At 42.7% G+C, this 24,274-nt stretch overlaps 2 protein-coding genes across 2 annotated transcripts; both read right to left on the reverse strand.

Moving 5' to 3' along the window:
* Positions 1 to 357: 357 nt before the first annotated feature.
* bsdc1 (BSD domain containing 1) lies at positions 358 to 5,209 on the reverse strand. Its single transcript, XM_072457530.1, has 11 exons — positions 5,115 to 5,209; positions 4,535 to 4,589; positions 4,335 to 4,451; positions 4,081 to 4,248; positions 3,131 to 3,185; positions 2,666 to 2,781; positions 2,497 to 2,565; positions 2,210 to 2,294; positions 1,725 to 2,144; positions 1,553 to 1,656; positions 358 to 1,460 (listed from the first exon to the last, which is right to left on the reverse strand). The coding sequence occupies exons 1-11, from the start codon at positions 5,123 to 5,125 to the stop codon at positions 1,428 to 1,430; spliced, it is 1,233 nt and encodes a 410-aa protein (XP_072313631.1). The 5' UTR covers positions 5,126 to 5,209; the 3' UTR covers positions 358 to 1,427.
* Positions 5,210 to 8,469: 3,260 nt separating this feature from the next.
* On the reverse strand, positions 8,470 to 9,546 carry olig4 (oligodendrocyte transcription factor 4). Its single transcript, XM_072457838.1, has one exon. It carries the CDS (start codon positions 9,463 to 9,465, stop codon positions 8,704 to 8,706), a length of 762 nt encoding a protein of 253 aa, XP_072313939.1. The 5' UTR covers positions 9,466 to 9,546; the 3' UTR covers positions 8,470 to 8,703.
* Positions 9,547 to 24,274: the final 14,728 nt, after the last annotated feature.

The following is a 24,274-nucleotide window of genomic DNA, read 5'->3' on the forward strand; positions in this document are numbered from 1 at the left end:
GTGGCACTTTTACAGACTTGACTCAATGGAGCAACACTGCCATCTAGTGGACATGGTTGACTGAGCACTTTTAATACCATAAATTTCCCTTCAAGGAACGTTCAAGATATTTTTCTAAACTCTTCACACCAGTTTATTCTGCTTTATTATTTGTTATTGATTATTAATTACAAGGAGAGAATACATATAATAAAAAAAAAAATCTTAGAAAATAAAAACATTGTTACCTAGAGCTGCATCCTTTTCTCACATTACCTAACTTTCAAGCAGATTTAGGCTTATATCACTGTTGTATCCACTTCTGCTCAAATATACATCTAAACCTGCTGACCTAAGCTGATATGGATGACATACATAGAATTTGCCACGAGTCCTTTAATGACAATGATCATTTAAAAATATAACCATACATACATACATTAGAACTGAAAGATGTGTCATGTTGACATGAAGATGGTACAGATGTGAATCATAAACATGCAAAACATTTTGAAAGAGACAAATAATAACATAGATTTGCATAATGAGATTGCAAGTAAATGCAATCCAAAGCACTTAACACATGAATAAAAGAGTTTATTTATATAAATATTACATCTATTTCTCTCTATTGTGTTTTATTAGGCCACATTACACATGAAAAAAACACAAAAGCTCGAAGCATTGCATCTTGGTCTGCATGGCACACTCCTGCTGAACTATTACTGTAGTTCCAAATATAGGCTGAGAAGACTGACTAATCAGGTTTAGTCAAGTTCTTTTAGATTAAAGAAAAAAAAAAGAAACCAAAAAGTGACTTTATATAAAAGCAGATTCCAACATTATACCTCAAATTCTCCTACCGTAAACATGTTGTCCCTCTATCCACATAAAACACAGAACAATGTAATTCAAGTGAAAAGTTTTTTCAAGGACATGTACTGTAATTAGAGTTGAGTCTAACTTTGAACTTAATTATGAATTTAAACTAGGGAATGGGGTAGAGTTTGTTATTCAAAAATCATTTTCATTTTGTCTTTGATAAACTAAAATAATTACACATTAGTGCTATTTATAGCCTGCAGTAATTATGTAGCCCAAATAGCAATACACAATTCATTTTGTACAATGGACAGAAAGTAAAGAAGATCATATTCTTTTCTGTTTAAGGGAAACCTCTGGCACTGCTACTGTTGGCACCTTAGATAGAAGCCATTCTCACCATGTCATACAATGTTAGGCTGACCTGAGGTCAAGAAAACATTTTACTGTCTTAACTTCTAACTTCTGACACAGCCGTTGACGTCTCTTTGCTCTGGTCTTTGATTTCAGTTAGGTACAAACCCGCCAAAGATGCCAACAGCCATGATGGGTGACTTTAAGAGACAAGGAACACATTAAGCATGGGCCGTCTCCCGAGAACAAGTTTAAATGGAAAGTCACAATGCTCAATCCCAGTTTTCCCAGTCTTCGTCCAGTTGCTAAAAAAACAAAAATTAAAAGAATGTTTTAAATGTTTCACTTTTGAATAAATAATGATTAAGATATATTATAGAAAATAAATTATATATACCTCTCCTGATGCCTCAATTTTAGAAAGAGCCATCTGAACCTCCTCCTCCGTCATGTCCAGGTCAAATTCTTTTTCCCAGTCTTCACTAACATCAGTGCTCGACCCTCGAAAAAAGCAGCAAAGAACACATTATTTTTTTCCATTCTCCAACATTGTTTTGTGAACAATTTACCTTTTTTGCCATTTTTAGAAGGTGTAGATTTTCCACTGTCAGAATTCAGCTCAAACACTCTTAGATCCTGGGGTCCGTCTTCTTTTGCCTCTGCTTTCACTGTGGGTCCTGTCATTTCAGTATTAGCTTCTAGTTGAGTTAATGCTCTCTCTGGATTTGAACTTGGCTGATCATCCGTGTTTGTAATATCTGCCAAGGAGACCTCAGTCATTTTCTTGTCCAGCTCGGTGACGTGTAGCTCTGGCTGCACATCTATCTGCGTTGGTAGACTGACGCTGTCACTGCTCAGGGAGAGGCGTTCTTCAGTTGGCGATTGGACAGGCATTAGGAGAGACGTTTCTGTCAGTGTGGATGAACTCTGGTCTAGTGTCGGCGTTACGGCTGGTTGATATGAGGATGGGGTGGCGCAGAGAAAATCATCTGTAAAATAAAAAGTGTTACTAGTTAAATTGACATAAATTAGTTAGAGATGGCAGAAAGTTTACCTTCTTCCTCTTCTTCCCAGCCCATAGTCTCTGTATGTGCACTTTGCTCTGCTCTCTGTTTCAAAGCCACTCTTCGTGCCTCCTCCTTCAAGAAATATTTATAGTATTAAGAAATGCAAATTAATGTAAATGTTTTCTTGTCTCATTTGTCATTTTATCTCTCAGAAATAGGTCTGTAGTCCTTTATCTGCAGTAGAACCATTGTAAAGACTGACAAAAGCCAGCAGATGGCGTTCAAGACAACAAAGTGAAGAGAATTCTCCAATGGTAATCCTCTTGAGACTTACCTGGTCCAACTGGAAGACTTTGAAGAAATATCTCTGCCAAAACTCTGAGTGAGATACAGCAGCAGGGACCTACAAAGTTCACCAGAATTGGGTAAAAAAAAAAAAAAAATCAATCAATCTACCACAAAAACTGTCTTGTGAAATAGCAATCAAAGTTAAAACACAATACCATTTTGGTGTAAAGAGCTCGTATAGATGGACTGTTGACCAAAAGTTCAGAGATTTCACCTTTCTTCTCCTCCAAACTAAAACTACACAACCAACTGTCAAATTGCTCTGGGGGACCTGAATGAACAATAATGCTCAGTTAGAAAAATACATAAAACGTTTTATTTTACTTGCAATTTGAGTTGAACTAGCTGGATCGAATTTTTAATTAAATCAAATAAGTTAATAAGTCAGTACCACCAGTAAACCCTTTTCTAAATATACAATATTGTTTAAAAAAAAACAACTGAACTGCAATAAATACATTGCAGAATTAAAATCATTAAATACTATCTATAATAAAAAATAAATCCCCACTTTTGCAAAGTAAACATATACAATAAAAACAAAATGATGATTGCAAATTAAGATGATACATTACATCCTGTGCTAGGATGCAAGTTAACCTCTCGCTGCTCTGCCTTACCATCGGGTTCATTGCAGTATGTAGCGGGATCAGCCTGCAGACTGTAGAGACGGGCCTGTGAGTGAAACAATGTCAAACCCTTATTTTAAAAAGTAAAAAGCATTGGGTAAATGTCACTCCTCTATAGCCCTTGTGCTATCTTCAGAATAAAAAAAGATCAGAAATCAGAAAAGGTTTACTGCAATTGTCAATGAACAGAATTCACAAACATATGCACTTTCTTTGGTGATTCGGTGCAACATAAAACAAAACAATTATAAAACCTATATAAAGTTAGAAAGAAAAACAATTTAAATCGGCTATAGGATAAAATACAAAATAGGCCAACTATGTACACTATGTGGATAACCCACAGGCATCGATAGTACATCCACAAGATGAAAAAGTATTTTGTTGTTTTATGTTAAAATAATAGTGAGAGAAAGTGTTTTTAACCCCCACACAATCTTTGAGTGTAGCACAAGGGTTAAAGGTGTAATGGACGATTTTTCACCGATTTGAGAACTCAAGTCCCGTGCGGATGCAGAGAAAAGCCTCGCGGTTAGACGTGCGTTTGTTTATTAGCTCGACGGATTGCATCGCATCTCTCGTCTCCGTAGATTTCCGTCTCTTCTGAGCCAGAACTGTCTTTCTCCGTCTTAATTTTGTCCTGTACACTGAGGGAACTATATTGAAATGAATGATCCATGCGCTTAGACACAGGGAAACGTGCTGCTCTCCTGGGGACGAGCCGACGAGGCTGCAGGTGAGCAGTAGGTGCATTCTATGATTGATGCGTGGCAGGACTAATCGGCAGTCCACGCCACGAGGAAATGAGACTCAGATTTGGCGCCAAAAAAATTGTCCATTACGCCATTAATTTGGGAATAAACATGCGCTTTTACCAATGTCTTAAATGCTAATTGTTGTAGATATATTACTGTAATTTAAAATGTAGAGGTTATGCTTACCTTTGAACTGTCATAGACCTCTGTAGTTCCAGATGGTGTAGCCACTAAAGTGATTACGTCACAATCAATGGTTTTGTCGGGGGGCGGAGCCAGTGTGTCAGTGATCACACCTAGAAAACTTGAAAGGCTTTTTTTAACTTTTTCTGTGGTTTCAGTGGACCCTTCAACCTAGAAAACAAACAACTTTTAATTTTAATGTCACCAAAACACTACTCAATGTTTAAATACACTAATTAAAAATTTGAAACACTTACTGCGAGTTTGTTTTTAACAGCTGTGGCTGTTGCCACGATTGAACAAGCGGTGTCATGCTGCACCACAGTGCTGAACTCAGTCAGGTCTCGCTTTATGAACTCTAAGGCCTCGGTGGACTGCAAAACACAAAAAGCAAGCGGTGAAATGTGTTAAGATGCTCAGTTATCAGAGAACAAAAAGAGTAACTTGTGAATGCTACCTTGTCTTTGACAGCCTGGAAGCTCTGCTGAATCCAGCCTCCCCACCAACTTTCACTATTAAGAAACACATTTTACTATAACAGACGTAGACGTAGATTGAGAGGCTACCGAAATAGTCTCTTATATGGCCAAATAACATGAGACAATAATAATATTAGCTATCCGTTAAAACGCCACAAGCATCATACTGAGAAAGCCATAGCTGTTATCAGGCACATCCAATAATATGCGGATAAATATATGTTTGAATGCAATGACAGCTGGCTGTACATATTGCAAAGGAAAATGATACACGGATAACACAAAACTAACATTGTTCTTTAGGGATATTTAAGTTTAAGTGCCAATAAATAAAAGCTAAATTGTGCTATGCTAACATTAGCCGTGCAGTGTTTTTGTAAACAGAGGCACTTCCCGAACTGAACTCAGAGGTAAATAAGTTAATCCTCAGATACAAATAAACTCACTCGAAGCTAACAGATAAACAAATAAACAACAAACATATGTTCTGGGCAAATCAAACGTATCAAGTAGCATTGAAGGCATAAACTAAAAATATTTTTGCGAGTTCACGCTCACCCGTCGGCCATCTTCAGACTATGACGTCATCTGTATTTAAAACAGGCGTAAGGTGACGCAGAAAGAAACGTTAAATCCGCATTTAACTTAGATTAGTTTGAATTGTTGGCTATTTATTTTACAATTCAATACATAGAAAAAAAAATTACACAAATGATTTTGTGTTTTATTTATGTGTTTTACATTACGGATACGGTGGCCACGGAAGACAAAAACAGATCAAGGCATATCAACGCATTTTGTTTTCAACGCATATAGGCAAGGCCATGCAAGGCAAGTTTATTTGTAGAGCACATTTCATACACAAGGCAATTCAAAGTGCTTCACACTACAGGAAAAATGCATTAAAATCACAAAGAAATTACAGAAACAGAAATACAATAAAATTCACTAATTAAAAACAACTTAAGTCATAAAAGAGAAGAGTGCAAAGAAAAATCCTTTCAGTCATGTGCACAGCTAAACAAAACAGTTTTTAGCTTAGATTGGAACATTGTTAGAGTAGAACCTGTCTCACGTCTTCAGAAAGACTGTTCCAGATTTTAGCTGCATAAAACTGAAACGCAGATTCCCCATGTTTAGTCCTAAACAGCTAAAACATTAACGTGAACATCGAGTCTACATTCACCACGTAAGTAAAATTAATATATTGTTTATGTTTGTTGCTGTGTGAGTATATATATATATACGCATACATAGACAGATAGATAGATAGATAGATGGATAGAATATATATATATATATATATATATATATATATATATATATATATATATATATATTAGATTTATTTTACCTTTTTATTTTTCATTTTTTTATTTTCTCTATTCCTTATTAAGAATATGAGTATATGAGAGGTTCTGTTCATAGGAATTTTGTTTATAAGAGTTTTTCTATTAAGAGTGTTTTTTAAAACTTCCTATAAGTTATCTGTTCTTTTCTTCTGTATCTACTTGCGTCGCAACACCGAAATGTCCCCATTGTGTGGACAAATAAAGGCATATCTTATCTTATCTTATATAATTATTCTTTTACTTATTTTTTTATGGAGTGATCCCATCTAGTGAGTGTTGAGCATGTGGTCCTGTGCACATCTAGACTATGGACCAGACATAGGGACCCTAACACAGCTGCCTTCCTCTCATCAGTAAGTATGTTGTTAAATTTTGTCTTAGCTTTAGTGAATTTACAAATGGAAACAACTTCTGGAAGTGTGTATCTTAATTGAAGATCCCTTTATTCAAATGCTGCACAATATGCACTTATGTCCAGCAGCTATATGAATCCCCCTCCCCCCTCCTCATTTTAAACTCACTTAATTGGGTCTTTCAGACACCCAATTAACTCTGTCAATGCATGTTTTGTTGAGCCAACTTGGACCAGTACCCAGCCATTGATTGTGATTTGAAGCAGTTAACTTCTCCATCTGTCCACTCCCCACAGCTATGGAGTCATTGTGTTTATTAAGTGTCATCACTTCACGCTAAAAAAATTGAAATCACATCAAAATAAATGTATAATAGCCTAGTGTTATTTGGTTATGAGAATGGCTGTGAAAATGGCCTGCTTTGCATGGCCATGCTACTATTATTGAATTATTGAATAGTTAGTTGTCTTCAAAATGGTCTAAGCCAAGGTCATAGCCAACACTTCAGTTTTAGCATGAGCTTAAATTTAGTTGAATGGCAGCAGTGGCAGACTAACAGCACACAGAGGACATTCCCATATTGCATGATTTAAAGAGCATATCTATGACATGCCACACACATTAGGGAGACATCCACACAACAGATCGCTAATGCTACACTGTAGGTTAACACCATCTGCTGCTGATCAGAAAACACCAGCTTTGCACAAGTCAATGTCTCTAATTATCTATCTGGAGCAAAGGAAGACTGGCCCTCTCTAATCTGCACAATGTGTTCTGCTTCCCATTCCCACCTGTGCCCACATGAAGGGGGTGGAGCAGGGTCTCTGTGTCAGGGGACCAGAGACCAGGTGACGCCACGGAAACTCTGCTGCTCCGTTTGGCTGGCAGCTGCCTCCCCCCGCTGGGACATCCCACAGCTGACAATCCCCACTACTGACAGGGGCTCTTTACACTGTCAATAGCCTCATATATTAGAGCTAACCGCTTTTGTGGTGAGCAAGGGTGTCAGGGCTTTTGGCCCGACAGCGCTTGTTACCATGATGAAATGTAGATTGAATGGAGGGGGTCTGTGTCCCAGGCACGGTCCCTGGCTCCCTCAGCCTTTGTGTCCCACGCATGGCCATTGTTGTGTCCTATTCAGAGCTCGCAGAAGGGGCTGAGGAGCAGTGAGGACTCTTCTGACTCTTCATTTCTGCCTGCTCTGCAGCTCATCTGTCAGCTGTGGGAGGATAAGCATGTATTTTACACGCCTGATTTGTTGCTAAGTGAGGACCAGTCATTGTTTCTCACTAAATTATGTTCCTACAATCCAGTATTTTTATTACTTTTGTATACAGCAAAAAATGACTCTAAATTAATCTCTCAATGAAGAGAACCTAAATAGAGCTGTACCATTAACAGTGGGTTTTGTACCCGTAGAGTACCTGTTTTGAGCATGGACTGAATACAGTCTATAGTTCTATGGCATGTGGTACCTGAACAATAAAATAGAATGGTTCTGTTGTTAAATTGAGTAAAATACAATTTCTTTAAGCAAACCATAAGTAAGGCCCGAAGTCACTGGGATAGGCTTCAGCCACCCGCGACCCCGAAAGGGAACAAGCGGTAGAAAATGGATGGATGGATGGATGGATAAGTAAGCCTACCAACATTTTTTGTCATTAACTTTTCCCATACCAGAGAGGCACTCGGCATCCAGCCATAATCTGGTATGGCCGAAAACACTTCTTTTTTTTTTTTTTTATATTTTTGGGGGGGAGGGGGTTGTTTTGTTTTTTTGCTGCTGTATATTTGGTTTCACTAATGAAAACTTTGATGAGACAGTGACAAATGGTTGGCCTGGAGCTCAGGACAGGGTTGTGTCCCTCGCCTGCGTCAGACAAAAGTGACGCGCCGTCCTGGCGCCGTGTCGTCCTTTCATCTGGTGCCCCCCGTAGAGTTGAAGATGGATGGTCCCCTGGTCCAAAACTCACTCACTACTCCTGCTTGGCACATTGTCAGGTTTCTGTCATATTGCTTAGCTGCTTAAATATTTTAGGGTTTCTAATAAATTGCTGACACACAGTTTTTGTAAGATTTTGTTTGCGTTCTGAGTCCCTTGTGCCTAATTTGGTATGAAAATGCAAAGCATATGACATTCTACATTATGAAAGTTCTCAATCGAGTACAATAATAGCTTAGAAAAATATGTAAAATATCAAAAAATTTAGAAATTATAAGTTTAATTTAAGAAAATATACATTTTCACAAATTAACAAACCAGTTTTCATTTTTGGTTGTGTCACTGACATGATACAGTATTTGTAATGTAGATTCAGTGAAACAATAGACAAAAAATAGCAAAAGTTTGCAACATTCAACTAATATACATTATATACAATTTTCCACCAGCATTTTCAGTTCATTTGACAGTTCTCAACAACCTCCAATAAGTGTATTTCACTTGTTCAATGCCAGGCTGGATAAGGTGGACGTGGTGGTGGGCAGTGGCTGACACAGCGAGCAGGGGCAAGGCATGCCCGGGAAGTGCCTGAAGGAGTGGTGGTTCATATGGAGAGAATCCTTCAGGAGTGACGGGTGGAAGCCCAGGAAGCTGCCGGAGTGTGGAGGTGAGTGTGGAGCCGGGGCTGCTGTTACCGCTGGGGAAGTGTGGTGCTGGAGAGGCGAGCTGCCCACCAGAGAGTGCAGTGACTGGGCAAGAGGGTGAAGAGGGAGGTGGACCGCAGGAGCTGAAGGAGCCATGACTGGATGAGCTGGGGCACGGGCCTGTACACTGCCACCATAAACATCACCCACTAACTTCTTCATCTCCTCCAAAGAGCTGGACAGCATGAGGATGTAGTTGCGGGCCAGTAGCAGCGTGGAGATCTTGGAAAGTTTGCGCACCGATGGACCTTGGGCATAGGGCATGACCTCCCTGAGTCCGTCCATTGCCTGGTTCAGATCATGCATCCTCTTCCTCTCCCGGCTGTTCACCTTCAGTCTCAAATCCTGCACCTCCTCCTTACCAAGCTCGGACGTTCCATTCATCTTCCCCCCTGCACTGAGTTGCTCTGTTCTGCCTTTACCGGCCTCTCTGTGGTCCTGAAGATATGGGTGGAACATCTTGTTGGAGAAGAAGCTCCCAGCAGAATCATCTACCACAATGTCTGGGGATGAGGAGCGACTGCAACTGGAGCCAGCATCAGAATCCATGTTCATCCAGGGAAAAGTGTTGCAAAAGTAAAAAATAAAATAAGTCAGAAGAAGCTTGAAGGTCCTTCTAAGTTGACTTCTTGAGTGAGTGAGATATTCTGTCAGTCTGTGGGCCTTTGGGGTGTATTTATACAGAAGGCCCAACAAAGGAACAATACATCGCATAATTAGACACTTAGAGTGAGAGCCAATTGCAGAGGGGACACACTTTCACCCTTCGCACCCCTCCTCTCTGCAGCCTCAACCTCTCTTTCCCACATTAACACCCACATGAAGCCCCTAAACATTAACCAAACACACCATGTTCACAAGTCGTGTTAAGAACCACAATTAACAAGACTGTGGTAATGTCAGTACTAGCATAACATTTGAATTGAGTCCAAAAATATTGGAAAAAGTGACTTATACTATATTCATTTTACACATAATATGTATACATATAGAAACATCTAAACAAAAAATACCAGAAACCCTGATTAACAGTTTTCTGCTGTAATTTTACTGTGCTATCACAAATGACGGAACTTTGGATGTTTTCATAGTTTTGAAGATCATAAACTCAATTCTACTTATAATATAGTTTAAAAAGTAAGAGTGACCTTGTCTCCATTCTCTGGTCCCATGTTCATAATAGCAGATCTATAATGCCTGCAAGGTCTGATTTACATATGGAAGAGCTGTATTAAACTCTCTATGAGGCAAGTGAACCAGTAAAGAGCAGTGTTAATGGCAGACTAGGTCCAATTCAGCTGATAGCCACAGACAATAGCCCTGAGATCCATCTGACTGGGCCCCAAACAGTCTGCGAAATCACACCACTATCACCGCAGAGATGGGAGGAGGGAGTTAAACACATACTACTGAATACCGAATTATCTTTCAATGTGAGTACATCTAACTGTTTGGGAGTTAGGACAGCAAAATACAGTGGAATAATGCATTTGTTTGTCTGAAAGCTAGTTTATTTTTCTTGTACTAATGTAATCGCGTGCTTTGATTGAAAAATGTTCCCTCTATTTCCATGTATTTGCTGTCATTATTCAATATGTTAAGCTTGAAGTACAATGACACAACTTGAGAGAAACATGCTTTTAATAAGTCAGTTTGTTTAGTCTCCATGTAAAGTGGGAGCTCTCAGTATATTCACCGGACAGCATTACATGCTTCTAAAGCTGTGGGCATCGTTCATTGTTGGTACATACATCTGTTCAGTATAAAATGTCTGCATTTCAAAAAACTAAACCAATGTTATGATTTTCCTAACTCAGCCAACATTTAAAGGAACTCCCTTAAAGTTTGATAACTCAATCAATCAATCAATCAACCAATCTTTTACTGATAACACTTGTAATGCTGATTATTCTTAATAGCAAAGATATTGTACATAATGGCTATATTCTTTATATCATTTGGTGTTTTGCTTCCCAAAATTATTCCCAGAAATCACAATGAGCCCAACACAAGTCTCTCATTTGTGTTGCTTGTTTCAGTGCTAAAATCCAGTTGGTTGAAACCAATGGATCCTCTCTCACCACCTAAAGCCCAGCACCTGCACCAATCATGAATCAGTGCAAGTGCAGCTTCTGCAGCTCAGTGAGCCTGAAATTCTGAAAGCTCTGAACTTTTACATGAGACATGACCTGTCCAGATACTAAGGAGGAGAAACACTTGTACGTGTCCTCCATTTGCAGGTTAAGGCGCTGGCAAACAGTTCAGTTCTGACTGTTGAACCTTTTTGAACCAGTAAGAGCGCAAGCTACATACAGGTCCTTTAACTTTAGGGAGATTTAGTTTAGTTTGGGACCAACTACTCTTTAATATACATTACTGCTATGCCAAATTAGTTATTATTTCACAATCTCACACCGCCACTCCACTTTCAAACTACTTGATATATACTTTCACTGATGAACACCTTGAACATAATAGGAGGAACAGAAGTTAAAAGTGTGGAACCCCCACATGAGGGTGCTCTGCAGGGTGCTCAGGCTCAACCACCATCCAGACTTTTGATAATTGGAAAATCTCAGGAACCAACATGGCTTGTTATCTGGAGCATATGGATTTCCCCACCAGTGGCTCGGAGCCAAGATGGCGGCTGGACTGTGCCTCTAATTGGGTCAAGTCATAATTAACCATGGTAGAAACAGCGATCCAAGGTTTGAATACATGCCTTAGACCTTATTGCTGGTTGGATTTGTGCCAGTGTTTTGTATGGAAAGAATTGTAAAAAAAATGTCCACAGCCATTTAATATTTAATATTTGGTGACCCGCTTTGGGACCGTAACTGATGCTGCAGATTAAATTAATAGATAAATGGAGAAAAGAACATCAACGTTCAGACATGAGTCCTAGTTACATCATTATTGGGTTTATATATTTGAATACAGGGTTTCTATCTGCATCAGATGGCCGTAATCAGTGCACTCTGCAGTTCACTTGTGTATGCATGAGCCAGCTAACCCCTATTCTTCTTCCCCATCTTATTCTCATTCATGTGTTTATATAGAGCGCAGGCCACACAGAGAGACACAAGGATGCGCCAAGCTTTGAATTTTTACAAATGAAAGCGTAGCCACCCTCCATGTTGCAACATAATCCCGCAATTTTTAACTCTGCATTAACGTGTTTGACTTTCTTCTTTCTTGTCACCTCAGGACCCTTTATCCCTTTGACGCGGCAGGAGTGGCAGACTTTTGGTGGATTTGGATCGGCCATACGGGGTGCACTCCAGTCAAAGTGTGCAGGTGACCAGAAAATGAGGGCTTTGACATAGGCATATGCTTGTAGAGATAGGGGATCAGTCGAGATTAGGGGCCATCATGGCTCAATAAAAACGGTAAGCTGAAGGACAAACCCGGGCAGCTTCTTAGAGACTCTCTGGGCCATTGTTGAACTGGGTTGAGATCTTGTGCACACAGCCAGCTTTAGTCTGAGCATCTGGATATAAAAGTGGCTACAATAAAGGGCCCTCAATGCACTGTTGACAACAATAGTTCAATGTATCAAGAAAAAATAAGAGTTTACAGACAAGTGTTTGAAATAAACCAAACTTTATGTCATACTCTAAAACATGAGGGTGTTGCAGGCAAAGGCAATTATAAGATTGTGAGAGAGGGAAAATAAACGTTTCATCAAAAATGTACAGAGTTAAATATTTTCTCTTTTTATTTTTTGAATTGGTTGTTGTAGTAGTAGTAGATAATATATTGTCCCTGAAAAGAAACTGGTTTGCTTGAGTAAAAACATTGAATAATAAAGACAACAGGGCTAAAGGGTACATATGACATGTTTTACAGCCATAGCTTGGCTGTAAAACATGTCTTGCATTTAATGATTTACACTTACAAAAACATGCATTCTTACTGTGAGCTGGGCCGTCTCTCCGCAGATCTGACCTGTAACCTTGTCTCGATGGAGGTTGCGATTGCCCACGAGCAAAGTTACAAAATCCACCACTATTTTCTAACGACACATAGTATTCATTGTTTTCATCTCTCGGTTATAGGTTACATTTTGGGTACTTTTTCCAGTTAAGAATATACACGTAATATTGTTTTTGGTTTCAACTTGTTAATTACTATGGCAGCGTTCCTAATTTCTCATCATTCTGAAACCCATGCCTACTAACCCCTCATGATTAGCCAGGATTATTAGCATGTTAACACTTTCTTGTAAACATCTTGCACTGTCTTGCACTGGGCAGCAGTTGGCTTCTCTCTCCTGTATCTGGACAATGGTTGAAATCCCGCTGTTAGCTTGTACTCTTTCTATGACCATGAATCCAGAGTTCTTTTTGGAAAGTGTGTGTTGTACAGGGGCTGTATAAAAGTGTTTGGACAGAACGACAAGTGTTCCTGAGTTCGAGGAGTGCTGTCCATTGTCCCCTCTCAGCGCTGGGCCTAAGCACTCTGTGATTTATACATTTACTCAGCCCACAAAACAATTGCATTATATCCACCAACACTAAAAGACACAAAGGAGCTATGAAAATCCCCTTGGACGTTTATGAGCCACTAAAGAGTGCAATAACTTTCCCCTTCACCTCTAGGCGTCCATGCAGGGATGCTGATTGTGCCCTGAATAATGGAAGTCTAGGCCTGTTCCAAGAGAAGTGAATGCTTTTTGGTCAGCAGGCTGTCCCATACACTGGCCTGCTCCATGCTGTTAGAAGTTCATAAATTACCCCACGATTAGCCCTGGAGGTGTGGGGGTATGGGGACAAAGCAGGACCGGTCGCCCAGCAGCCCATGGTCAGGAGGCCAGAGTCCCAGCTCCAGATGTCAGCCTGAAGGTTGTGGCACCGTGGTTCTGGGCACAGAGTGAATACTGTCAGGAATGATGATTGTAGAACAGATGAGACCAGATGAGTCCATGTTGTGGCATAAGTTCAGTAATGAGGCGACATAAATGCTAAACGAAAGTGTAAATCTGCCACAATATGCAGCCCGTAGGAAGTAGGAAATCCCACGGTAACTGCCACATATACATCCACATTATTGTTAGTTTGCTCTTGCTGTTCTTCACTCTAATGTAGAATCTTTTGTTGATAAATAACAAAAAATGCAAATCAAATTGAAAGAGCTAATTGTTTGCAAATATAACTGTCTAGTATGAAACGAGATTGGTAATATTGTATTTCCTTAATAATGTTTGCTTTCGGCTTCTTATTATTGATATATTTATGTCATTAACAATAAAGTACAGCAATAATAATACGTTTGACTCTGTTTAGAGAGCAGTGAAAGTCACCATGCTTGAAATAAAGGTCTGAAGCACTTTTTCTGTATTTTATGGCAGAAAATGTATTTTAATAATTTTATTATAGACCAGTATTTTATCTTAGTTCTTGAAGGAAATGTCAACATATTTAAGAATGTTACATTTTGAACATCCATATCAAGAAAAAACAAGAAAATACAATAGTAATAATAATTGACGATACCACTATTGTAAACAGATTGTTGCCATGGTACCCAATTTTGGGGGTGCTCGGGGTGTGGGGTACTTGAGCCAAAACCACTGTAATAGACCTTCATCCCTCAAAATGACCAAACCTTTCTTTTTCCTGTTATCTTCTAACTACACTGACTTTAAGCTGGTTAAAGTGCCATTGCGGCCCATCTTGCACACTGCAATGAGCGATCATTTAAAATTAAATTGTTGGCCCTTAAATGATGTTAAATGTGTTAAGTGAGATGTCTGCGGCCCTCTACAGATGCTTAACACTCCACACCCCACACACAGGCATGTGTGTTAGCTCATTGTGCCGGTCACACTTTTAAACAGTTGGCTCCTCTGGTGCGTGGCGGCGTCTTTGTGTCCATTCTGGAGACTTCTGCCGCCCTGTCTCAAACCCCCTCCTCCTCCTCCCCCCAGTGTCCCTCCAGTGTCCTTTTGGTTTGGAGAAAACAGGACCTGCGCGCCTAATAATCTGCCTCCCAAAAGCCCAAGCACGACTCTGGCCTTTTCATCAGCGGCCATTGTTTCAGTCTGTTACCTCCGCTTGTGCTCCTTCACCACGGCAACACACGGCCCCCCTGCCTCCACTGCCCCATCTGTGGATAGGCCTGCCATGTGTCTCTCTGGAAGGGGGCACCACTGTATGTAGAAAGTACATGATTCTGCCCTTTGAGTCCACACATACTTAGCTCTGACCTCGGGGTCAAAGGGCACAATAGCCCAAGTGTTGGTGGCCGTAGGCACTCCTCATTGGCCCGTGATTGACGATGTGATCAATAGCCACTCCTGATTGGCTTGTATAAGGCTCTGCAGACCCATTGAATCGCAGCATGTCTGTTTTTTCAGCATGGCTTTTTAACGGTGGCAGACCTTGTTAGTGACACACAATTGTCCTCTTGGCTTTTCAGTTTGATGTAGCAGAAGGAATAAGTGTAATTTAGCTCAATGGGCACATGCCTTCTCTGAATTACAATAGTGTTAATGGGGATGTCCGAACACAGCATTCAATTGAAGCAAGGCTACAGTTGAAACACTTACTAATCACCATGAAGCACTTTTTTCAGCAGTTTTTGTTTTGTTATGAGAAAGGAAAACTACTTCACCACATACTGGTTTTACAGTACCAGGTGCCACCAAGAGGCTCTGTTACAGCAAAGAGTATTTCAGCAAAAGCATGACAATAGTTGTAAAAATTTGTTTTTACTGATACTTGATTTAGAACTAATAAGGATATCATATAACATATAACATTTTAGTGTTACAATTATTGTGAGAACATCACAATTTTAAGTCTGTTCACAATTGTTGGCACTCCAACCTAGAAAAATGTCAATGCTTTGCTTTCTTTATGAAAAACAAAGTAATGCTACTGTCACATGAACAGTCTGATAAAAAAGTACTATATTTTGTTTTGTCTTGTTTTAAATATAGATTTTACTGAAATGACCAGTATGTTGCATTTAGTTCGACTTTTTTTTTCATAAATTGAGCTGAAATGACTTTTTATGACTTTATGCTGTGGCCTGAATAATTCTGATTGTCGATTAACTGAATAATCTTGACATCCCTACTGACAACCCAACTTTATCTTTGGCAATGGCAACCCAATATGACTCCTGAGTCCTGAATATTAGTCTGGACATAAGCCACTTTAAACGGGGACAAAGGTTGGTGATATGGTGACTTTGATCACTAGCCCCCCCCATGAAATGAACTATATTTCTCTCCTGTTGTTTAGACTGGGCTCCACATCTGCCTGGCCCCAAAGGCTCAGCTGGTGATTAGTGTCCACATTAAACTTTAATTCACTATAAGTGGATGTGAATACTGATGAGAGGATCTGCCCTCCATCACATTATGACCACCACATGTCCCAAACACAAGTGCAAGCTGTAAGTGTGTCCCATAATAACCTGCACAGATCTGAAACGACTAAGAGGCCATGACCTTTGAACCCTGCATTTATGGAATATGTTTTAAGAAGCAAAGTGGGGGAAAGTGAACATTCAAACCCTTGATTTGTTTGAATCTGATCTTGTCATCTTAGTGCCAGCTGACATTTAGCTGTCTGCGTGAACCCTTATATTTATAATGTTTACTCTGTGCAACATTGTGAACATTTTTGTTAGTAGTATTACTGTGAGGAATCTGGTGTAGTGACATTATATAGAAAGGTAAAACAATATTATATCATACTTTTTTTCCCTGTATTTCCTTTTACAGACATCAGTAGGTCTAATCACCCGACATAATAAAAATACATTTTTTTTGTGAGGAGGGGAAAGTAACTAATAACACTTACAGTACTGTCGCTTCAGTTAGGTAATTATTATCTTCCATCCATCCATCCATCTTCTGCCGCTTTATCCGGGGCCGGGTCGCGGGGGCAGCAGTCTGAGCAGGGACTCCCAGACTTCCTTCTCCCCAGACACTTCCTCTAACTCCTCCGGGGGGATCCCGAGGCGTTCCCAGGCCAGCCGAGAGACATAGTCTCTCCAGCGTGTCCTGGGTCTTCCCCGGGGCCTCTTCCCGGTGGGACATGCCTGAAACACCTCCCGAGGGAGGCGCCCAGGAGGCATCCGGAACAGATGCCCGAGCCACCTCAGCTGGCTCCTCTCGACGTGGAGGAGCAGCGGCTCTACTCCGAGCTCCCCCCGTGTGGCCGAGCTCCTCACCTTATCTCTAAGGGAGCGCCCAGCCACCCGGCGGAGGAAACTCATTTCGACCGCTTGTATCCGCGATCTTGTTCTTTCGGTCACTACCCAAAGCTCATGACCATAGGTGAGGGTAGGAACGTAGACCGACCGGTAAATAGAGAGCTTTGCCTTTCGGCTCAGCTCCCTCTTTACCACAACGGTCCGATGCAGCGACTGCATCACTGCAGCCGCTGCACCGATCCGCCTGTCGATCTCACGCTCCATCCTTCCCTCACTCGTGAACAAGACCCCGAGATACTTGAACTCCTCCACTTGGGGCAAGGACACCCCACCCACCTGGAGAGGGCAAGCCACCTTTTTCCGGTCGAGAACCATGGCCTCGGATTTGGAGGTGCTGATTCTCATCCCAGCCGCTTCACACTCGGCTGCAAACCGTCCCAGTGCATGTTGCAGGTCCGGGTTTGATGGAGCCATCAGGACAACATCGTCTGCAAACAGCAGAGATGAGATCCTGTGGTCCCCAAACCGGACCCCCTCCGACCCCTGACTGCGCCTAGAAATTCTGTCCATAAAAATTATGAACAGAACCGGTGACACAGGGCAGCCCTGGCGGAGTCCAACATGCACTGGGAACAGGTCTGACTTACTGCCGGCAATGCGAACACAGCTCCTGCTCCGGTCATACAGGGACCGGACAGCCCTGAGCAAAGGGCCCCGGACCCCGTACTCCCGGAGCACCCCCCAAAGGACACCCCGAGGGACACGGTCAAAAGCCTTCTCCAGATCCACAAAGCACATGTGGACTGGTTGGGCAAACTCCCATGAACCCTCGAGCACCCGATGGAGGGTATAGAGCTGGTCCAGTGTTCCACGACCGGGACGAAAACCACTCTGCTCCTCCTGAATCCGAGGTTCGACTATCGGTCGGATTCTCCTCTCCAGTACCTTGGAATAGACCTTACCCGGGAGGCTGAGGAGTGTGATCCCTCTGTAGTTGGAACACACCCTCCGGTCCCCCTTCTTGAACAGAGGGACCACCACCCCGGTCTGCCAGTCCAGAGGCACGGTCCCCGAACGCCACGCGATGTTGCAGAGACGTGTCAACCAAGACAGTCCTACAACATCCAGATACTTTAGGTACTCAGGGCGGATCTCATCCACCCCCGGAGCCCTGCCACCGAGGAGTTTGCGGACAACCTCAGTGACTTCAGCTTGGGTGATGGATGAGCCAGCCTCCGAGTCCCCGGTCTCTACTTCCTCTTCAGAAGACGTGACTGAGGGATTAAGGAGATCCTCAAAGTATTCCTTCCACCGTCCGACGACATCCCCAGTCGAGGTCAGCAGGCCTCCACCCGCACCGTAAACGGTGTTTGTGAGACACTGCTTCCCCTTCCTGAAGCGCCGGACGGTTTGCCAGAATTTCTTTGGTGCCGACCGATAGTCCTCCTCCATGGCCTCCCCGAACTCCTCCCAGGCCCGGGTTTTTGCCTCTGCGACAGCACGAGCCGCGGCTCGCTTGGCCTGCCGATACCCGTCGATGACCTCCGGAGACCCACAAGCCAGAGTGGCCTGATAGGCCTCCTTCTTTAGTCTGACGGCATCCCTTACTTCCGGTGTCCACCACCGGGTTCGGGGGTTGCCGCCACGACAGGCACCGGAGACCTTGCGACCACAGCTCCGAGCAGCCGCATCAACAATGGAGGCGGAGAACATGGTCCACTCGGACTCAATGTCCCCAGCCTCCCCCGGGACATGGGAGAAGCTCTCCCGGAGGTGCGAGTTGAATACCCTACTGACAGAGGGCTCCACTAGACGTTCCCAACAGACCCTCACAATGCGCTTGGGTCTGCCAAGTCTGTCCGGCTTCCTCCTCCGCCAGCGGATCCAACTCACCACCAGGTGGTGATCGGTTGACAACTCTGCCCCTCTCTTCACCCGAGTGTCCAAGACACGCGGCCGGAGGTCTGATGACACAACAACTAAGTCGATCATTGACCTCCGGCCTAGGGTGTCCTGGTGCCACGTGCACTGATGGACACCCTTGTGCTTGAACATGGTGTTCGTTATGGACAATCCGTGGCTAGCACAGAAGTCCAATAACTGAACACCGCTCGGGTTCAGATCGGGGAAGCCGTTCTTCCCGATCACCCCTCTCCAGGTGTCACTGTCATTGCCCACGTGGGCGTTGAAGTCCCCCAGTAGAACAACGGAGTCCCCGGTCGGTGCACTGTCCAGTACCCCTCCCAAGGACTCCAAGAAGGCCGGGTACTCTGCACTGCTGTTCGGCCCGTAGGCCGCCACAACAGTGAGAGACCTGTCCCCCACCCGAAGGCGGAGGGACGCGACCCTCTCGTTCACCGGGGTAAACTCCAACACGTGGCGGCTGAGCTGAGGGGCTATCAGCAAGCCCACACCAGCCCGCCGCCTCTCCCCGCGGGCAACACCAGAGAAGTGGAGCGTCCAGCCCCTCTCGAGGAGATGGGTTCCAGAGCCCAAACTGTGCGTGGAGGTGAGGCCGACTATATCTAGTCGGTATCGCTCAACCTCCCGCACAAGCTCAGGCTCTTTCCCCCCCAGCGAGGTGACATTCCATGTCCCCAGAGTTAGTCTCTGTGTCCGGAGATCTGGTCGCCGAGGCCCCTGCCGTCGACTGCCGCCCAGATCTCTCTGCACCGGCCCCCTATGGATCCTCCTGCGGGTGGTGGGCCCACGGGAGGGCGGCCCCACGTCGCTCTTTCGGGCTGTGCCCGGCCGGGCCCCGTGGGGTAAGACCCGGCCACCAGGCGCTCGCCATGGAGCACCCATCCCAGGCCTGGCTCCAGGATGGGGCCCCGGTGACGCCGATCCGGGCGACGTGAACTGCCTTGATTGTGTCGTCGTCATAAGAGGCTTCTGAACCGATCTTTGTCTGACCCGTCACCTAGGACCTGTTTGCCTTGGGAGACCCTACCAGGGGCATGAAGCCCCCGACAACATAGCTCCCGGGATCATTCGGGCACTCAAACCCCTCCACCACGTTAAGGTGTCGGCTCAAGGAGGAGTGTCGGCTCAAGGAGGCAATGCAATTGAGTATAATTCTTGTCAGATACAGGTAATTGTAATTAGCTAAAATCATATAAGTCTTGTTCTAATTCCATAACCTCTGTCTGTGCTGATAAACACACAACTGCACCGATCACCTGACTTACCAGTGCTAAAAGAATATGCTGATTGTGGTTTAAAATAACTTAATTCAGCTTTATTTAGTACCATTATTCTTTAAAAAATCATCTAAAACTATACAAAAGTTGTGGAATAGCTACGTACTTAATACTTAAAATACAAATGACTTAAATACAAATGTGGCAGCAAAACTTGTAGTTAATGTATGTGCTGTACATTTACTTACATGTAGTACTCTTTCTACCACTGTATAAAACATTGTATTTTTGTTTTTTAAAACTGTTAACAATTACATCAACATCTCATAATTAGGTAAATACACAAGTTAAGTAAATATATTGACTTGACTGATCATGAAGAAGGTCAGATTTCATAAAGTGCCCCAGAATAAAGGCCAATGAAAAGCCCTGTATTTTTCATTTAGTTGTATTTTTTACAAGATGCCCAGGGTATTGTATTCCAAAATGTCTGGTATAGGCATTATACGCTAGAGCGTGATGCAGAATATGATGCAGGACTGTTGTTTGTAAGAAGTTGCTTTCTGCTGTCAGAACAAGTAATCAAATTAGGTGCTTTAAAATTATTTTAAAACCCCCATTCTGGCGGGCCTGTATAAACCCGGATGACATTTTTTACATTAAGTCCATTTTGTCCTGGGAAGGTAAAAAAGGAAATCAATAACCCACTTATTTTCAGTCAAATCAATTATTCTGAGAGGAATCTGGGTCAGTTTGTTCAAATCCAAATCTATGAATGAATGAACAATGAATAGGCCTTACATAGACATTCTGCCTAAACTTAGTTACTTTATTACACGTCTCTAAATCTTTATGTGTGCGTCTGTGCGTCTGTGTGTGTGTGTGTGTGTGTGTGTGTGCGTGCGTGTCTGTGTGTCTGTGTGTGTCTGTGTGTGTGTGTGTGTGTGTGTGCGTGTGTGTGTGCGTGTGTGTGTGTGTGTGTGTGTGTGTGTGTGCGTGCGTGCGTCTGCGTGCGCGTGCGTGTGCGTGCGTGTGCGTCTGTGTGCGTGTGTGTGTGTCAGACTTTAGAACCTTGAACTACAGAGTCTCCGTGCCATGACGTTAGGCCATATGTTCCACCGCCCCTGCGTTGCTTTAAGTGCCAGCGCTTTGGGCATATTGCAGCGGTCTGTAGAGGGAGGCAAAGATGTGGTAAATGTGCAGGAGATCACGAGTATGGGAAGTGTGACGTGGGAGCAAAACTTAAGTGCTGTAACTGTGGGGAAGAACATAGCTCTGCCTATGGGGGATGCAGGTTTAGCAAAAGAGCTGCTGAGGTGCATAAAATAAAGGTCTCTCAAGGTATATCCTATGCAGATGCAGTCAAGAAAGTTTCAAGTAACGAGTTTAGAGTAAATACAGAGAGGAGCCAGCGCTGCTCCCAGCCAGGGCGAAATGAGAAAGGCCAGCGTGGCTCCCAAGAAGTGTGAAGGTTTCAGGAGTGGAGGTCCCAAGTGTGCAGGTTCCAGAATTAATGAGAATACCCTGGTTGTGGATAGAGAGGATGTTGTACTCTTTATGGTGGATGTTGTAAACTGTGCTGCTCAGACTCAAAGCAGAACTGAAAGGATCAGGATCATTGCTAAAGCTGCAGGGAGATTCCTTGGAACAAAGGAGCTTGATTGGGCAGATATAGAAAACAGGCTAAAGGCGCTAAATGGGAGTCGGAGTGATGGGGTCTGCTTTTGGGGAGTCAGAGTGATCAGAGTGACGAGATGGGGGTGGGGGTGGTCTCCTGTCCTCGTCCAGTCTCGTAGACGCACGGCTACCAAGCGGCGACGTCAGTGGACATATTAAAGCCTATAGAATGAAGCCTAAAGAATAAAGCTGTACGGTGGAAGCACCGAACGTCAAAGAAGGAGAGGAAGATGAAGAAGGGTCTCCCTGGAATAAAGCCGGTTGTTGTTGTTGTTGTTGTTGTTTTATGGCGGTTGGCATCCGAGTGTTGCCAACCGCCATAAAACACAAAGTCACAAAGACATATCATGACCTCATGGGCTTTGTAACACCAAAGCAATGGAAGGAGTACTTTTACGGACTGCGACAGTCTGAGGACTGCGAAGAGTCTGGGGAGTGAGGTCTGGCGGTGGTGCAACAGCTGGATGCCAGCCGCCATGGGGCAACAACAACAACAACAGCAACAACAGAACACCAAAGCAATGGAAGGAGTACTTTTACGGACTGCGACAGTCTGAGGACTGCGAAGAGTCTGGGGAGTGAGGTCTGGCGGTGGTGCAACAGCTGGATGCCAGCCGCCATGGGGCAACAACAACAACAACAGCAACAACAGAACACCAAAGCAATGGAAGGAGTACTTTTACGGACTACGACAGAGTCTGAGGACTACGACAAAGTCTGAGGAATAAAGTCTGGCGGTAATGCAACACTTGGATGCCAACCGCCATAAAACAACAACAACAACAACAACAACAACAACAGTCTGAATTGGGACACATTTTATTCAGGCGTTCAGGGAAAATCAGATGTCCTTTTTAATAGTGGACTGTTTCATTGCTTTTGAACTGCTGTTCCTTTTAAATCTGTTATGTATATGTTTTAAATGTTGTAGTAACCCAGGAAGATTAGTCTCCCACAGTATTAGATATTGGTGCTTGATTTTCACTGACTAACTCTGTTCCTACTCTGACTAATTAGGTGTTGACAGCATGTGTGTCATGTGTGTAAGTGTGAAAGTGTACTCGCCTCCATCCGGGTTTAGAACAACATGTGTTTGCCGTATGTCTGTGTGTTCCCCTTGGTTACATCACTGTGTTGCTTTATGGTACCTTTGTTATTGATATATCATTCTTTGTTCCACTTTTCCTCCTGTGTCAGGGAGGACCAGGGCCTCTAAGTTTTAGCCCAACGGCCTCCCCTGCTGAGGCCCACATTAAATATCAATACATTTTTACTAGGGCTCATAAATAGTGATGGGGACAGGCCCTGGTCAAAGGGACAGGCCAGTGGCTCACTACTCTGGGCTGTTTGGGTCAGAGACAAGAGGAAATGGGGTTTAGTGTGGATAAAAGAATACAAACAGCCCACTGCAGGGAATCTCAGACGCACCTGTTGCAGCCTCTGATCTTAAAAGTGCAGCCTTGCCCCGTCACTGACCATCATTTTAGCTGTCAACTAGTCAGCAATCATTTTTTGTTTAGGCGACTTGGGAAATATGGTGGCAGAAGGCTTCTAGATAGAGAATATTACTTACAAAATATAATATTGATACAAATTTGAAATAGATTATTCTTTTTTGACATTTTAATTTAATAATGCCTCAGTCTTTGTTATAAAACATCTTTACATAATATGTAAAGATGTTTTATAACAAAGACTGAGGCATTATTAAATTAAAGTTTAAATTATGAGTTTTAGAGTCTGTATCGTTCACTTAACTATTACGATAATCAAAAGAAAAGCATTTCTAAATTAATTAATTCATATTAATCGTTGCAGCACTGTCACCGCAACTTGAAAATGTAAAAAGCATAAAATATTTGGCATTCAGGATGGAAATAATGAAACACAAATGGTCATATAGCCTAAGAACAGTAAATTTGTGTATAGTTTTGGCTTGTAATTTAATCCAATGCTTTTTAGTTTTTTATATATACTACTTCTACTACAGCTGTGAGCACACAAGTATACTACTAGACTATACACAACTACATTTACTAGACTGGCATTCCTCTCATAACTTTTGCTTAGACTTTAGACTGTAGACTTCATTGTCCCGAAGGGGAAATTCTTTTTCACAAACACAAATCTTGTTTTTTGTGTTTGGTACTTGTGCTTGTACCACTAGTGTCGTTGACTGAACTATTGCTTTTAACATGATACAAAATAAAAACAAGAACAGGACAAGAAAAGCTCAAAGATTTAAAAAAAAAAAAGAGAGAGAGTAGTCCTTGGAAAGTCTGGCATATGAATCTGTCTTAGTGCCCGGCAAATGTGTCCAATTTCAAATACACTGCAAAAGTGAGTCTTTCCATTTGATTAAAGTCCAAAGTGATTTC

This window comes from Eucyclogobius newberryi, unplaced genomic scaffold (genome assembly GCF_026437365.1).
Source record: "Eucyclogobius newberryi isolate DKJ021-1_F unplaced genomic scaffold, fEucNew1.0.hap1 SCAF_21, whole genome shotgun sequence".
Classification (NCBI taxonomy): domain Eukaryota; kingdom Metazoa; phylum Chordata; class Actinopteri; order Gobiiformes; family Gobiidae; genus Eucyclogobius; species Eucyclogobius newberryi.

What these genes read in the sequence shown, in the direction of transcription:
- olig4 (XM_072457838.1), bottom strand. Translation starts at nt 9,465, where the DNA reads ATGAACATGGATTCTGATGCTGGCTCCAGTTGCAGTCGCTCCTCATCC.
- bsdc1 (XM_072457530.1), bottom strand. An exon ending in TCCAGGCTGTCAAAGACAAG is followed by an intron (nt 4,452 to 4,534) that starts GTAGCATTCACA and finishes TGTGTTTTGCAG; the next exon opens with TCCACCGAGGCCTTAGAGTT. An exon ending in AAGTCTTCCAGTTGGACCAG is followed by an intron (nt 2,295 to 2,496) that starts GTAAGTCTCAAG and finishes TATTTCTTGAAG; the next exon opens with GAGGAGGCACGAAGAGTGGC.